The sequence below is a fragment of the Palaemon carinicauda genome, chromosome 2, assembly GCF_036898095.1.
Source record: "Palaemon carinicauda isolate YSFRI2023 chromosome 2, ASM3689809v2, whole genome shotgun sequence".
NCBI lineage: Eukaryota > Metazoa > Arthropoda > Malacostraca > Decapoda > Palaemonidae > Palaemon > Palaemon carinicauda.
In genome coordinates this window covers 130,016,655-130,033,767 of record NC_090726.1, presented here as the reverse complement: position 1 = coordinate 130,033,767, position 17,113 = coordinate 130,016,655, and the positions used below count along the sequence as shown (strand labels likewise).

The 17,113-nt window shown below is 38.3% G+C and overlaps 1 protein-coding gene across 8 annotated transcripts in view; it reads left to right on the top strand.

The window, feature by feature from the left end:
* The window catches only part of LOC137626954 (alpha-N-acetylgalactosaminidase-like), a 219,820-nt gene that overhangs the window by 136,523 nt on the left and 66,184 nt on the right, over positions 1-17,113 (top strand). For 7 of the 8 annotated variants that reach the window (XM_068357941.1, XM_068357972.1, XM_068357948.1 and 4 more), the window contains 2 exons: positions 7,218-7,392; positions 9,934-10,028. In XM_068357941.1, the coding sequence (XP_068214042.1) occupies positions 7,218-7,392; positions 9,934-10,028 (270 nt within the window). The remainder of the gene's footprint in view (positions 1-7,217; positions 7,393-9,933; positions 10,029-17,113) is intronic. The other variant, XM_068357955.1, reaches the window with a different exon arrangement.

Here is a 17,113-nt window from a genome sequence, read left to right as displayed (position 1 = left end):
AAGTGCTTTATCGTTTACAGTGTCATATGCCACCTTAAGGTCGGCAAAGACTGTAACGGCGCGTTTTCTCAAACCTATCATCAGTGTATTGCGTCAAGGATTGATCTTGTCTAAAGCCAGCTTGGTTTGTGACAGTTGTCCTTTGACAGTTTGTATAACTTGTAAAGGATACACAGTAAGGATATTCGTCGATATATTTTAGGGGATGATGGGTCTTTCCCTGGTTTCAGGAAGGCCACTACTCTCACTCTTCACCAAATCTATGGGATTTGGTAGGTCGTTGCACAGGAATTGAACAGCAACATCAGCCATGCTTTTGTTTTGTCTCCGAAATGTAAGATCATTATTGTTGTTGCCCCATCTAGGCCAACCACCTTCCCAGATTTGAGATGTTTCATGGCAGCATTTAGTTCTTCTAAGGTGAACACTTGGAAGTTATTGTCACTGCCTCCATGGTACGTTTAATGTCCTGTCTCATTTCCTTTAGGTAACCCGGATCTTTGTTGTGAGGCTTACTGTTCAGCAGCAGTTGGTGAGCTACCTGGCTAGGAATTACAGCAGGTAATCTAGGAGGGGACTTCTCTGAGTTCAGTTTATTGATGGTTATCGAGGCTTATTTGCTGTTATGGGTCATGTCTATGGAAGTTATGACTTCGTTCTAATGTTCTTTTCTTTCGTTGCTGATTATGCCGAGAAGAGCCTCTCCAAGTTCCACGGTACTTTCAACAAAGGTATTTATGTTATATGCCTGGGCGCACTCTGTGTACTGTTCTTTTGACCGTTCATTGAGACCTGCGATGTAGCGCTTCCTGCAGCCTCTAGGGATGTGTTTCTTTGAAACTTCCCAAACAAGTGATTGGAAGTCATTGTAGTGCTGTGTGGGACTGGGGGTGATATTGGATATTCCTGTCTCCAGGTCTGACTCAAAGCTTTCTCATTTTGCTTTGCATAAGTTGTATCTGGGACTAGGTTTAGTTTGTTGGGGGTCTGATCACAGGTTTTGTGTTGAATATTATTAATCGGTGTTGCGATTTTGGTATAGAGTTGCAAATCGATTTTTCAACGTTATAGTAATGTCTTGTTGAGGCAAATGCTAAGCCAGGGTTATATTCCCGTCTCCAGCATGTACACTGAAAGGATGCTTTATCCTTTGCATCATTCAGGAGTGTTAGGTCATGGTTGTAGCCCAGTTCTCGATAGTTTAATCATCACTGATTGTATTGCTGTAGCCTCAGGTGCTGTAGCTGTAGCTATTAAAGTCACCAATAACAAGACTTGCATTGTTTCCTAGTTGGTGAGTTTGTAGCCATGTGAAGTTTGTTGTTGGTGGTTATTCACACTTGTGATGGTAATGTGTTCAGTGTTCACCTGGAGTATTTCCAGCCTGCCAACTGAGATGTCTTTCCTGTTCAGGATGATGGATTTATCCCAGATAAAGATTGCACTTCCATGAACAGGACTTGAGTGAGATATTACAAGGTCCATACCAGGTATTCTTGGCAGAGATAGATCCTTATATGTCTCATGTAGACAGAGTATATCTGCTCCTAAGTTAGCAAGAATTTCTGATTTGGTGATAAATATTCCTTCAGCATTGAAGCTTATGATTCTGAATTTGGTCGTCATCTTGTTCAGAGGTCAAGGGTTTATCCTTTTATCACCCCTTTATAGGCTCAGCATTGTGCTTGCTGTAACAATTGGTCTCCTTGTGGGATAATTGGGCACCACATGAAGGTTTGCTGCTTGCCCCCAACTTCCTAATGTATTGGCCTGAGAAATAGAAACTGAAATCGACAAGATTCAGTGCAAAGTTGCTTGAATAGTTAATTATGGTTATTATCATTATACCTTCCAAAATAATTATCCTGGTGGAGAGCTAATAATGATACCAAATTGTGATCTTTTTGATAAAATGCAGTTGGTGGTTTTATAATTCCAAATTGGCAAAAGATAGTAGTATTAGTTTATTGACAAAACAAACATATAGTACAGAAAAGTAATCTTTGTTACATATACATTAGATTTGTCCAAAATAATCACCCATACACAAATATATTTTGAGAGTAATATTTCACACCTACGCTATCAATCTACAACACAAGACCTAAGATCATAATCCTTCTTTTCCCATCTCCCTCCTCTTTTTCTCCTTTCTTTTCTTTTCTTTTTCGTCCCCTACAATACCAACTACTAAAAAATCATGAGGTTTTAACTTCAACATATCATAACCCTAATACAATACAAAACTATGTCCTTAGAGCATCTCAGTTATTGCACATATGTCAGCAATAGTTTATATAGAATTACATAACATTATTCTTGAAAATAAATTGTTTCACCGAATGATTCCTTAATATCTGTGAAGTTCAACATTCAGTACCTCTCTGGACAGTGATCAGTAAGTGGGCAGTGTATCAACACATGTTCTGTTTACATGTAAATATTATCACACTGACACACACGTTCTTCCCGAGGTGTGCGGCTCCATCTTCATGCCCCTTTTTCTCAGATTATGAGACATTAGACGCAGTCTCGTAAATGCCTCATGTTTATATTCAGGTATAAATGTGTTTGTCATATAAAACGGGTGCACAGTCATCATCAGATTCATGTCTGTGATAATGGTTCCCAACTTTGTTGCCCCTTGTGCCTTCCCTCGAACAACTTCAGATATCTTCTCTAATGGGTGAACATTACCATTTCCCATACATCTATCAATAAAGCAATATCCTGGGTAATTTGCCTCTCTACACATTTGATACACCCTATGAAACGGTTCGTCATGGTCTGTTTGAGCATATTTTGACTGCATGAAACTACTACTCCATTTTTCAATCACTGCCCGGATTGAATATTGTTCGTAATACTAGGCATGCAGTTAATTCTATCTGTCAGGTATTCTCCATCTTGAGGCTCAATACTACACAGTACACTAGAAGTTTTATTCCAGGTGTGACTAAGTTGTGGAATGATCTTCCTAATCGGATAGTTGAATCAGTAGAACTTCAAAAATTGAAACTTTCAGCAAATGTTTTTATGTTGAACAGGCTGACATAAGTCCTTTTATAGTTTATATATGAAATATCTGTTTTGATTTTAATGTTTTTAAAATATTTTATTTTAAATGTTCAATACTTCTTGTATCGTTTATTTATTTCCTTATTTCCTTTTCTTACTAGGCTATTTTTCCCTGTTGGAGCCCTTCTGCTTATAGCATCTCCTTTTCCAACTAGGGCTGTAGATTAGCTTATAATAATAATAATGATGATAATAATTGGAGGGATACCTGCCTCCATCATTCACAGGTTTACACTCTTGTTTCTATGTACATCTAGTAAACATTTTATTAACTTGTTATACAGTGAACCCTCGCTACTTCGCGGTTCGACCATCGCGGATTCACCACTTCGCGGATTTTTTCCATAACCCATATATATACAGTAATATATATATATATATATATATGTATGCATGTATTTATGTATATATGTAGGTATGTATATGTGTATACATATAAATATATATATATATATATATACACACACACACATATATATATATATATATATATATATATATATATATATATATATATATATATATATATATATATATCTAAAGTAGGAAGATGTGATGTAGTTCTAAGGGAAAAGTATGGGAAATATGTCTGGGTAATAAGCAAAGCTCTACCTCCAGTTTGTTTCTTCATTATGATCAGAGATAAATGTAAACAAAACATTGGTTGCCATTTTTTATCGTGCTTTTTAGCGTGTTTAGGAAATGCATGATATAAAATCACCTTTAATATTTGTGCCTGTTTTAGTTTAGGGTACTGTAGTACGTGCATTAAGTGTTCTGTACATTAAAGGGTAGTTTGTTAACAGAACTACGTACAAGGGAAGGTTTAAAAAGTCTGAATATACATGTTGAATAAATAGATAAATATGGTGTCACTACTTCGCGGATTTTCACCTATCGCGGCCGCGACTGGAACCTATCTACCGCGATAAACGAGGGTTCACTGTATTGCTTTTTCATTCCTTTATTACTATTCGTTAGCCATGATTCAGAAGCGTATAACAATGATGATGTCACTGCCGCATCAGAAACAATTTTTAATACATAAAAGGCATCTGAGTGTTTCTCACACAAAATATAGCAAATTTTTTTACAATATTCTGAGATGCTATTTCATGTTTTGCCATAGCTGCCTTGCTTCTCTCCGAGTCCGTGAACGATGCACCAAGTTACAGATGCTCAGAGGAAAAGTTGACATTGTACCCACCACTTGTTATTAATCTCTTATTATTATCTTCACCATTAATTATAAAAAAATTTGTTTTCTTTTCGTTAATCACCATGCCACTTTCACCACAAAATTGGCCTACAATATCCAACTTATTTTTACATATCTTTCTATCTGTTGCTAATATGACAGTATCATCCATTAACAACTAAGCATGCAAATTACCTAGAAAGCCATCTGTTCCAACTGTCTTCAACATGCTTACCATATGATCAATGTATAGCACAAACAATAAATAGCTCAATGGGGCCCCTTGGCAAACACCGATATTAGCATCTGCAGTTGCCGATCTGAGAATATTTTTAGTGGATACTGTGGAGAAACGTGTTTTTATTTAATTGTTGAGTGGGAACTTGCAATTCCAGGAAAGTCTCCCTACGTCAGTTCCTAAAAGATCAACAGGGGAGGATAAGGAGCACTATCACTCAGGGCACAAACACCCTGTTAATAACTTTCATGACGTAGTTCACTAACCATCACTCAAATGCAAAGAACTTTACTCTGTCCAGAGGTCTAAAATCCCTACACGTGAAATGAAAGTAATTTGATGGCCTACTCTAGCTTTGTCAGGTCTAAGGTCATCTACACTCTTAGGCTCTGTTTCGGCTACGTCCCAGGGACCCCAGTGAGATTCTGAACAGAAATCTTACGTTTAGTAATTATTGAGACAATGGCGATGGATGGGAGCCGTGGAGTATGAAGTAAAGGTAAAGGGAGATCTTCATCTTCAAAGCACTGTTAAAGAGCGTACACTCGCTGATACCAACTTACCTACAGTATATCTACAGTGGGTTCCTCTCAACATCTCGGGTGGTGCATCTGACACGTACTATACTATAAATTGGTAGAATTCATATAATGAGGTTAAAGATACCAATGTTTGTAATCTATTCCAAATAATTTATTACAGTAAAGAAGAGAATCAGAGTAACTCGGTAATGAGTTATTCACATAGCAAAATTAGTAAGTGAAATATTAACCACAATTCACAATACATAATTTTGAAATTGATAAACTGAATGAACACGGGGGATTAACCCTCAAATGGAATAAATAAAATCAAAATCTTATGATAAATAACTTACGCGGTAGGCTTATGTGAGGTCCCAATATGTGGTCAGTGACCTCAAGCAATTATCAACGCGCCATAAAGTAAAGTTACATTAATATCCATGCTGCCAGTTACCTAAACTTAACTTATGAGACAAATAGAAGCTTATCTAAAGGGGGAATTACCATTAATTGAACTCATAAGATTTTTTATATCCTTGGCACCTGTGTCCTGAGAATGGCGGTCTTCAGTTTTACCTCGCTAGGCCTACTGCACTTGTTTAGCAGAGTCAATGGCCCATTCCTACTCGCCCCAGTCTGGATCAGATCAGAGGTTTCTGCGGAACTGGATGCTTTTCCTTAATAACGCTCAAGGTATCTGCTTGCCCTCGTCCTTTGTGGAATCTGAGTCCGTTACTGTGCAAGGGGACAGGCTAGTGGGGGAGAGTGGGAGCACAAAGTTGACTCGGGGACAATTGACCCTGGCTTGGCAGTTGCGTTTAGCACCGTGGCCTGTAACTTTGTGAGGTCAAGTTCATGTCGCCCTCGTCCAGCTTCCCTCCCAAAAAAAGCGCATCTCAGTGCGTAGGCCAGTGGTCTTGAGGTACTATCGCTAATTTAGGACAGGCTTGAAACACTTGTGACTTGTGAGTTTCAAGCAATACTCTTATTTAGAATAAAAGGAGAAATCTTGCAACTCCAGGGGACAAAGATAATCCTAACTAAACATCTGGTATACAAAACAAAAAATAAAACTAAGAGGTAATTAGCAAGTCGGGCTTATGAGTGTGGACTTGAGTTGTATTAGAGAAATTTAAAGTCTAAATACTGAAGGTAAAATAATGAATACAGAAGTATTTATCTCGAGACACTCGCTTAAGGAAGAATCATCACTCACATTTTCCCTGCCGTGACGTCACGAACAATAACAATGTCTACCTATAAACTGTGAAGAAGAAGAGTAGTGAAGAAAATTCTTCACAGATACATACATACATTTTATGGCTCTAATCATCACAAATTCACACCCTAAGGACATAAGAGGGTTAATTAACTTTAGCCGAGGGGCCTTATCATAAGCTTCACTAAAATCTATAAACAGCATGTATAATTCAACTTTCTTATGCACCGCATAATCACATAATAATCTCAAGCGGACAATTTGTTCAATACAACCTCTGTTAGTTTGCGCCACAGCTTGACATTTGTCATCGAGCACCACAGTTTCAATCTATTAAGGATCAACGTGTCATAAATCTTTGCCAAAGTGGTCATGATACTAATTCCTTTGTAATTATTGCATGTCAATTGATCACCTGACTTAAATAGCACGATCAATTTACTATAATACCAGCTTAGAGGGTAACTTCTGTATTCAAAAACTTCATTCCGAGTTTAAGATTTTTTTTTTTTGATATTTCATATTTAATCTTATGAGTTATATTTGAGATATTAGATTTAAATGTTGAACAAAAAAGGCATGAATTATGATATACTGTCATACAATATTTGTGTTGTATAGCACCAGACTATACAACCTAAATTCATAAATACAGTCCAATTCATGGTACAGTATAGTGGAAATTATCTTTAATTCAGATACTGTATATTATATTAGTATTACAGTACAGTACTATTGATATAGAGATTGAACATAGAGATAGATTTCATGAAGTGCAGTTTTATCATGCTAGCCAGAATTTCTGATTACTCTATTTAAGACTGACCAACATTTCAGTGCAAAAGGCATTGTTAATTCAATAACATAAAAATTATTAGCATAATTTTTTTATATAATATGGTTAATGCCTAGACTTTATTTTCAACATGATTAAAATTATCTTGAACATTATTCTTGCAGATGCACAAACGAGGCCTTAAGTTTGGGATTTATGAAGATTATGGCAATTTTACTTGTGCCGGGTATCCAGGAATTCTTGGACACTTGCAGATTGATGCTCAGACCTTTGCTGAATGGGGAGTTGATTATGTGAAGTTAGATGGTTGTTATTCCCATCCTACTGACATGGATCAAGGTAAATAGGATTTTTTATGTTTTCTTGCCAAATTCAGTATTATGTTTGCCCGTAATTGTTGAGATTATTTGCAAAATATCTATTGGTACATTATATACAGTACTGTAAATCCTTTTTTAAAGCCTTTTTAAATTTTATTTTTATTTAAAGCTTTACTGTCTTTCCATAATTTTAATCCTATCCTTTTTTATACAATTACAGGATAATTTTAAGATATAATTAAGATTACATTTAGATATAACTGACATGCATCAGAAACAATCTTTTGGAATGTAGATTTCTTACATTAAAATGCAAATAAGCTATGAATGTGCACCATTTGATAATACAATGTTTTGTAAATACTGTATATAATATATCTTATTTACTGTATTTCAGGCTAAGATTTTCAAAAGTTTGTAGAATGATTAAGGAGATATATCAGTGTCACCAAATTTTAATTCTGTAAATTGAAATTATTCTTTTAATTGACAAGAAATTGTAAAGAATGGACAGTGCTTCTGGCAACTCAAGGAAAGTGTTGTTACAATATGCTGTACTGTATTTCAAGTTTAAACAGTAACCAATTGTGGCAATTTAAAAGGTGACTACTTCATGTCCATTTCTTGTTTGTGAAAGTACTGTATGGTTTTAATTAAAGTATAACCACAGCTTGTAGATGCACTATGCTATTGATGCTGATTTATAAGCTTCTTTATTATTTAGCATAAATTTACTTGAAACTTGGAACAGTAAGTAGTAGCCCTGAGCATTTCTTTTTAGGTATATTGAATGTAATACAGTAGAATGCTGTACTGTAGTTTTAAATTTAGTCTTTTTATTTGTTTGTTGCAAGTTAGATCTCACTTCTAGTACATTTCAAGTAGGTTGTCCTATTGAATATGATACTGTAGAATGTACATTTGAATTTAGCCTTCTGTATTTAATAATACAGTAGCAAGTTAGATATCACTTGGTGGTATATTTCAGCTTGGTTGTGTTTGACATTTATTGAGCTTCAGGCTTCTTAATCCCTATTTAAATCACAAGGTGCAGTGATGAATGTATTATTGATTAGGTTGATGATACAGGATATAAGCAGGCCTTTGTTAAAATTTCAGTAAGCTTATGTGATAGAATATTGTAATCACTCTTTTATTTGGACATAATTCCTCCGAGATTTTGTGAAATCTGAGTAACTTTGAGTGTTCAGGGTTGACCACTTTTTTTTATTGTTACTAATCATCGTGTAATGTATAAAGCAGTACTGTACTTCCAACTCATAGTGTTTTTTGGGGAATTGATTCTAAACACATTGCAAGTAAGCAAAAAGCTTGAGAAGTTTAGACCTAACTTTCTGTTACCCTCATATCTATGTAACCTTCTTTAGATTGGTACTAAGCATCGTGCAATGTGTAAGAAAGTACTTCCAGCTTGGTATTTATTGGGAATTGGTTCTAAGCACTCTGCAAGCAATCAGAAGCCTTGAAAAGTTTATTCCAATCATATCATTCCCATGTTTAATGAAAATTGAATAACAAGTTGTAGGGATTATTGTGTTCTAAGTTTCCAAGAAACCTGAAAGCCTGTAGAAGTTTAGTTATGATTTGATAACCAAGTAACAGAAGTAGTGTTTGGCCTTTTTTAAAATTCTTGGTCTCTAGGACAACTTGCCATTTAGTCCCCGGGTAGACACTAGTTAGTTTTTGACTTACCTGTAAGCTTCCACACTGGATTTTGGTGTTTTGCTCTCCTGAGTTGTGAGAGTAAAAAGAAAAAATTACATTTACTTATATAAGAAATTATAAGTTCTACCTTAATGCTTTTTATAGAAAATAAAAAATAGCATACAAAGAGGGAAATCAGGAACAAAAAGTAAATTGAAATAGGCTTTCATAAACTCCAGTTACCCTCCTTACTTCTCGAGGAATGACAACCAACTAATCAATGAAAAAACATTATTTAACTGATTTTCTTGCAGAAATTTGAATTAAATTATGTAATAGTATATGATATGGTTACTACAGTTTAGTACATTATCCATTAATACAGTAAACTGGTTGTTTATACTGCTTATAGATGTTTGGCTTACAGTACCAGCTTCAGTAATAAGGTAACTGTAAAATTAATATTGAAGGGAGTTGTAATGAACATTGTTTGGAGGTGGAGTGAACAATTACTGATGTGCATTACATGACTCATCTGTGATTTATATTAACTTGTAACTTATTTGTCAAATTACTTTTCTTTCTTAATCTTTACTTATTTAATGTTGAGCTCTAGGTAATGTATGTAAAGATAAAGGAGTGATTACTGCAATGCATCAAGTAATAGGATTGTCTATTCTAAGGGACTGCAAATATGGACAGATATTATATACTAATGTACATGCAATTGTATTTACCGGGTATTTCATTTTTTCTTCTTAGCATCCTGTCCTTTTTTTTTTAAGTTTATCTAGCTCAATCAAAAAGTGTTAAAAGCTATCTCCTTCAACAATCTCTCTTGAATTCTTACTGCCCCTTAATTTCTTATTTTGTTTGATTCCCCTTCCCCACCCAGGCTACCCTCTCTTTGGTTTCTACCTGAACCAGACACTTCGGCCAATGGTGTATTCCTGCTCGTGGCCAGTCTACCAGACATATTCCGGGATGACGGTGAGATAGCCTCGGTGTTGGTAGTATTGATCTGTTTTATGATAGCCATTTCACTAGTACCTGTAGTTTGGAAAAGGGTTAGTAGTTTTAGTTTTAATATAGTCTAATTTCACTCAAATTTTTAATAAAGATAGGATACTCATTGTTATTGTCTGGGTAAGATTGCAGTCGGAAAAATTTATGAAGTCCAGGTAATATAATACTATTAAAATTATTTCAAGTGTAGTGTAGTTATCATGCATGCAACTTAGATGATTTTCTGGTTTATGATTATTTTTTTACACTATGGTAAACATATACAGTACAGTATTTTAATTGTTACTTTGAAAGTACAATCTTCATTTGTGACTGTAGTTTCTTTTTTTGGATGCAAAACCATTACATATCATCAGACAAATATTCTCACTACAAGAATTTATTTAAAGTGCCAGATTTATGAAGTTGATACAGCAATTAGACTTTCAGAAAACATTATTTTCTTATTAAGATCTGAATGCTTCGAAAGGAAAGTAATTCACCCATGTTGCTGTGAGTAAACAGTATTATAAATAATTTGCAGATCAAGAAATGATCATCAAAAGCAGTGATGTGCTGCCATTTTTTCAGGCAAGCCAATTGGTATTTAAGCTTCTCTTCCTACTTTGCAATCCAGTCTGCCACTCATTTTAGTAGATGCATATTTTTGTTAGAATTTTTATGATGCATGTTGGTAGGGTAGAAAAGGAAAGGTGTTCATGACAGGATCTTAACCCTTTTACCCCCAAAGGACGTACTGGTACGTTTCACAAAAGCCATCCCTTTACCCCCATGGACGTACCGGTACGTCCTTGCAAAAAAATGCTATAAATTTTTTTTTTTCATATTTTTTATAATTTTTTGAGAAAATTCAGGCATTTTCCAAGAGAACTAGACCAACCTGACCTCTCTATGACAAAAATTAAGGCTGTTAGAGCAATTTTAAAAAAATATACTGCAAAATGTGCTTGGAAAAAAATAACCCCCTGGGGGTTAACGGTTGGAAATTTCCAAAAAGGTTAAGATAAGACCAAATTTTCTTCTTATTGGAAACTGAGTAATTGAAAATTAATGAAGTGTATTTTAAAAGAAGTTAAGCATATTTTTGAGTCACAAATATATTGCTTCTCACAACTCCATCTGAATTTTTGGGTAGAGCACATATTCAGTTGTAAGGGGTGATATAAAATTACCAGAGCATAAAACAAAAATCAAAATGGAATGCCGGATCATTGGCATAGAGATATAAGAATGCAAGGATGGTCACCAAGTGAAAGGTGATACTGATGATAGGAGGGCATATAACCTTTCTGATGTATGAACCATAAGCCTCGTGCAGACATTTGTTGGGTCATAGAAAACTATTTTGTTAAAATTCACTTGGAGATTCAGCACATTTTCTTAAAAGCTCATCTGTTTGTTTAACAAAATTGCTTAGAAAAGACGAGACTCTCATACCCAGTTTCTCTCTAAGCCTTGAGAAAATGTAGTATACCTGATGCTTCCAATACTGTACTTTTTTTTTTTGTTAAGAAGCTAACTATCCTTTAGGAAGCATATCAATACTGCAGTGTTATTACATAATAATTTCCATATGAGTAGGTCAGTTGGGTAACAGAGCTTATAATAGATTTAGCCAGTGGCCTTGCAGTAGCAAAAAGTAATTAAAAAAGATTATCAGGAGTGCCACATGGCTAATGACAAACTCCAATAAGGAACTTGTTCTCTCATCTTTTTGTTACTACAGTATGTTCATATTATTTCTATGAAACTTTCATGATATTTATAAACCTTCTATCTCAAAGCTTGGTTTAAAACCAACATTTTCTCCAAAACTAAAATATCCAGTTTTATTAAGCTTAAGTTCCAGTACAGTATTGAGTATTGAGACAATATGCTAATTAATGGCAATAACCTTGGCTTGGGTGTGCCACAGATCCTTTGTCTTTTCAATGGTCTCATTGCCCTCATGGCATGTAGTTGAGATTTTAACCTTCTGCAGATTGTGGTGTTTTGTGTGATTTAGGTTGTTAGCTCTCTTAAGGTATTTCGATTAGTTAGTAATTCTTGTGAGAGTTGTTCAAGGGACTTCTTGCTGGGCGATTATGATCCTCATTCTGTTTGTGTCTTATGACAGGGGCAATGTTTTTATTTAGATAGTAGTTGTGAAGAATATGAATGGCTTACTGTTGTTCCTCTTATGAATAGGTATATTCAAGTGGTAGCTGACCATTTTAAGAGTTCCAAACTTAAAAGGAAATTAACATTTTAGTTTGAGGGAAAATCCAGAGAAGACTTATCTTGTTGATTAAAGTGGGAATGATGATGCTAATGCCTTTCTTGCTATTAATGAGCTTTTGGGGTTTGATAGTAATGAATTTTTAAGCTTTTTACCTCTTTTGCCGTATTAAATCCAAGACCAGTGAAGCTCTTGACAAAGGCAATGATCCTAGCCAAACCTGCTGTTTCAAACTCTAGGCTAACTCTTCCAATTTTGCTAGTGAATTTAATGCTTACTTTTTCATAGAATGCTTTTTTTTTGGCTCAAGCCATGTCGTCCTGATGGAAGGTTCCTATTGGTAGCTTTCTAAGGGAGATTTGGCTACAGTGATAATCCCAGAGAATTGACCTTTAGGTCTCCAGAATTCTAACTCCTGGCGTGAATATCCTTAAAATTTCTCCTAAGGATATCGCATAAAATCAGGGGACATATATCTTGGTACAACACATAGCAATCTTCACCCCGAATAGCGTTTTCACTTCGAGGTGGAAAGTGGCTAAACTGAAGGGGAGCCGTTATCAAGGTTACCCTTCCTCCCATACTATTACATGGCTCCAAGATGGCGCCCATTCCTATTTCAGGAGCAATTGCGCACCGTGGTTTTCCCTATTATCTAACGTTTTTGATCGTTATTGAGAGGATTTAATATGCAATCTCTAGCTTCTTCTGCCTCTGGAAAGTTGAGTATTTATTCTTTACAGTGTATAATTTTTAGCTCCTGCTTCACAGTGAAATTAGTTTAATTTAATGTGTTTTGGAGCTTGGCCGGTCACCGGAGGCGCCATGGGCGCTGTCGTTCGTTATGCATGTGTTATTTAGTTAGCAGAATGACATTCCCGGTGGTAATAGCATTAATAAATTATGAAAGCTATTTAGGCACAATTATACTAGTAAAGATATATTATGCATACAAATTTCCTCTTCCTTATGTCGATCGTATACGTTAGAGTTTCGGTGATTTAGGTAACCGAGATCCCGCCCCGCGCTAGGCTACTTAGCCTATGCGCCTTAGTATACTTTCATACATTATCCCTGTTTACCCTCGTGTATCGTTTTATTAATTCAACAGGAGATAGTATATCTCTTAGAATTAATTATATAACTCGATACTCGTCTCCTGTGGAGATTTAAGGGTAATCCCTCCTTCCCTCTGAGTCTCTGAGTGCCGCCATAGGCGACAACCCTATCTTAGTCTTGCCATAGAGTAGTTCACTCAGGCTTGACTAGGCTAGTGTTTTCTGTCTCCCACCCTTGCCGGCGAGTATCCCGGCTTGGGTTTTCGACAGAACTTCAGAGTATTCAGTCTTTCTGCCGGCGGCCGAGCAGCAAGGCGAGTAGTCACTCCCCTGCCAGCTTAGAGCTGTCGGCATAGGAGGCTAAGCCTCCCTAGGCCGCACTTGAAGTGGTAGTATGATGCCGCCACCTTCTCCCCTGCGGTCTAGAAGACTCGTCGTGTTTCGGCAGACCCTAGGCTGAAGAATAGATATTCTTCTGCAGCCTAGGATGGCGCCGATACTGAAACAAAGTTTCACCCTTGTGTGGAAGTGGCGGCAATCCTGCCGCCTTCTTCTACACTTGATACAGAACCCTTTTCCCTGCCCCTCTCTGTCCTTTAGAGATGGCCTAGCTATCGCAATTCTGTGGCCGTCATCCTACAATCTCACCGCTTGCCGGGTAGATTGTGGTGCCAGCCAGGCTCCTACATAAGCAGCTGTATAGTCACTCAGTCTTTCCCTTATGGACGCAAGGCTCCAGGAAAGGTTGTGCCGGCTGTGACGGCTGCCGGTGGGTGACCCCTCTGCTGCTGAGTGTTCTTCAGTCCTCCCTTGGAGTGCCATCCATATTCCTGAAACTAGTAACGACCGGCAACGGATCTTGTGGCTGGATGGAAGCTTGAATGATGTATTCTCCCCTTCCATTTGAACCCTCATTCTGGAGGAAGGCTGTAAGGTTATATACTTACACCCCTATTTATTGTAAACATATATTTTAATAAGGCAGCCCTTCACTCCATCCTTTCTCTCTCTCTGTCAGCTTGTGCCGCCTGGTACTAACCCAGCCGGCATCATGTCAGCTGTACCGGTGCCGTCAGGTGCTTACTCAGTCGGCGGCATGCTGGCTGGACCAGTGCCGTAAGGTACTACCCAGCCGGCGACATGCCGGCCGGCCGGACTGTGTCGCCAGGTGCTAGCCTAGCTGGCAAGATGGCGGCTGAACTACAGTATATGATTATACAGTAGCCAGTATATTTGCAGTATAGTATATACTGCAGACAGAAAACTATAGTATATATTATACAGTAGTTATTTTTCAACTTACCTTGTGTATCCTTGCAGTCTATTGCTGAGACCAATCCTATATTGAAAGAAAAGAATTCCTTCAATACACTGATTAGTAATCAGTTAATAACTTACCCCACAATATTATATAATTTAAGAAGGGTCAGTGGTAGTATACACTTATTCTATCCCTAGAGGTTAGAACCCTTCTCTTTTGAGTTTGCCCTGATGAAGGAAACTCTATAACCTTAATATTGGGGGAGGTCACAGTAATTGGCTGGACAGGAGACAGAAGTGTCTTTCCTATTTCCCTTCTAGCTTACTATCCTAAGCTATAATGGTTAAAATATTAATAATTTGCATAATCTGTTTATCATGTGAGATAAACAACCGCATACTCATTTAATTTTCCTTTCTTTACAGGAGGAACCCCAGATGAAATGCAATGTGATCTTCTGCAACCATAGGAGTAGGAACTTCTCTGGTCACAAAGCGTGCAGGTCTCATGCCCCGTGCACCATCACTACCGAAACCCTGCAGTACTGGGACCCCCAAGACTGCAACATCTGTCGGACCTTGGTGACCGAAGGTTTCGACGACCCCAAGTCAACGGAGTCGAGGGATGCGGCACGAGAAAAGCTGCGCAAGTGGGTACGAGGGATCCAGAAGAACTCTCCGGGACCGTACCTACCTAACAATAGGATGCGTAGCTTGCTGTTCCCGAAAGCAGGTAGTGTAGCTGTCGTGCCTGCTGGACGACAGTTTAGCAAGAATCTCCCTAAGCTTTCTGAGTTTCTCTTGCGCAGGGAACAAGAGACGAAGGAGAGACTTGCTGCATCCTTATCCCTACAAAACTGCATAGAGAGGTGTGCAGGCCAAAGAAGTACCCCAGACATGATCATGGTCCTGGCCAAAATGCATATGGCCACCCTAGTGAAGGACCTGTATGCTTTCATGAAGGCTAGGAGAGCCTGTAGAAAGTTTGTGTTCGCTGCTGCAACAGTGAAACACGAACCCAGGAAGCTGATATCTTCTAACATCTGGTGTAAAGACCTTTTCCCAAACGAAGTAGTCAAAGAGGTAGTTGAGAAAGCCACCACGGAGAATAGGAACCTTCTCCAGAAGTGGGGCATCTCGTCAAAGAGGAAGTCTTCCCCGGATGCGGGTCCCCAACCTAAAAGGAAGACGAAGAAGCTTAGACTTCCCCCTCGGCCTGCTCAACAACATCCCACAGTCACCATGACCGTGGTGCCCCAAGTGGTGGCCCAACCACAGACCACCTTCCAAGTGGTGCCTCAACAGCTGGTTGCCCAGTCACTACCATTCAACCCCGGGTTTGAGAGGCAAACCACTACCTTTTGGCCGGCTCCTCTAGACATCCCTCAAGAGGTAGGGAAGGACGCGGTCGAGGAGGTAAATCCTCCGGACAATCGAAGCAATGAGATGCTTCCGGTAGGAGGGAGGCTCCAACATTTTCAGGATCGTTGGACCTTTGATCCTTGGGCCCACAGCCTAATCAAGAATGGACTAGGATGGAAATGGAACAAGTCTCCACCATCATTTCCTCAATTCTTCCAACACTCCACCCCCTCATTAGAAGAATATACCTTAGAGGTCTTGAGCAAACAGGTTATAAGGAAAGCAAAGTCCATCAAATTCCAGGGAAGGCTGTTTTGTATTCCCAAGAAGGAGTCAGACAAACTCAATGTCATTCTGGACTTGTTGCCACTCATCAAGGTCATAGAAAACAGACCCCTAGGATTCAAGTTACAGAAGAAAAAGTATGTCTTCAGAGCCATGCCCTTTGGACTAAACATAGCCCCAAGGATCGTCACGAAACTTGCAGATGCAGTCGTACAACAACTACGCCTAGAAGGTGTTCCGGTAGCAGCGTACCTGGACAACTGGCTGATGTGGGCAGCATCCGAAACGGCTTGTCTGCAAGCATCCGAGAAAGTGATTCAGTTCCTGGAACATCTGGGATTCAAGATCAACTTCAAGAAGTCTCGACTCTCTGCAGCTCAAGAGTTTCAATGGCTGGGAATCCATTGGAACCTGAAGTCACACCGCCTCTCCATTCCCTCAGGGAAGAGGCGGAGATCGTAGGGTCTGTCAAGAGACTTCTGAAATCCGACAGGATCTCTAGACGCCAACAGGAAAGAGTACTGGGCTCTCTCCAGTTCACAGCAGTAACAGACCCAGTGCTAAGAGCACAGCTGAAAGATGCGTCAGGAGTCTGGAGAAGATACGCATCAAGCGCTCGAAGAGATCTAAAAAGACCGATACCGACCTTACTACGATCACTTCTCAAGCCGTGGTCGAAGGCCAAGAGCGTAACGAGGACCGTGCCCTTGCAACAACCTCCACCATCGGTGACCATCCACACGGATGCCTCGACGTAAGGATGGGGAGGTCACTCCCATTAAAGGAAAGTCCAAGGGACTTGGTCATCTCTGTTCAAGGCCTTTCACATCAATATTTTGGAGGCCATGGCCGTCCTCTTGACGTTG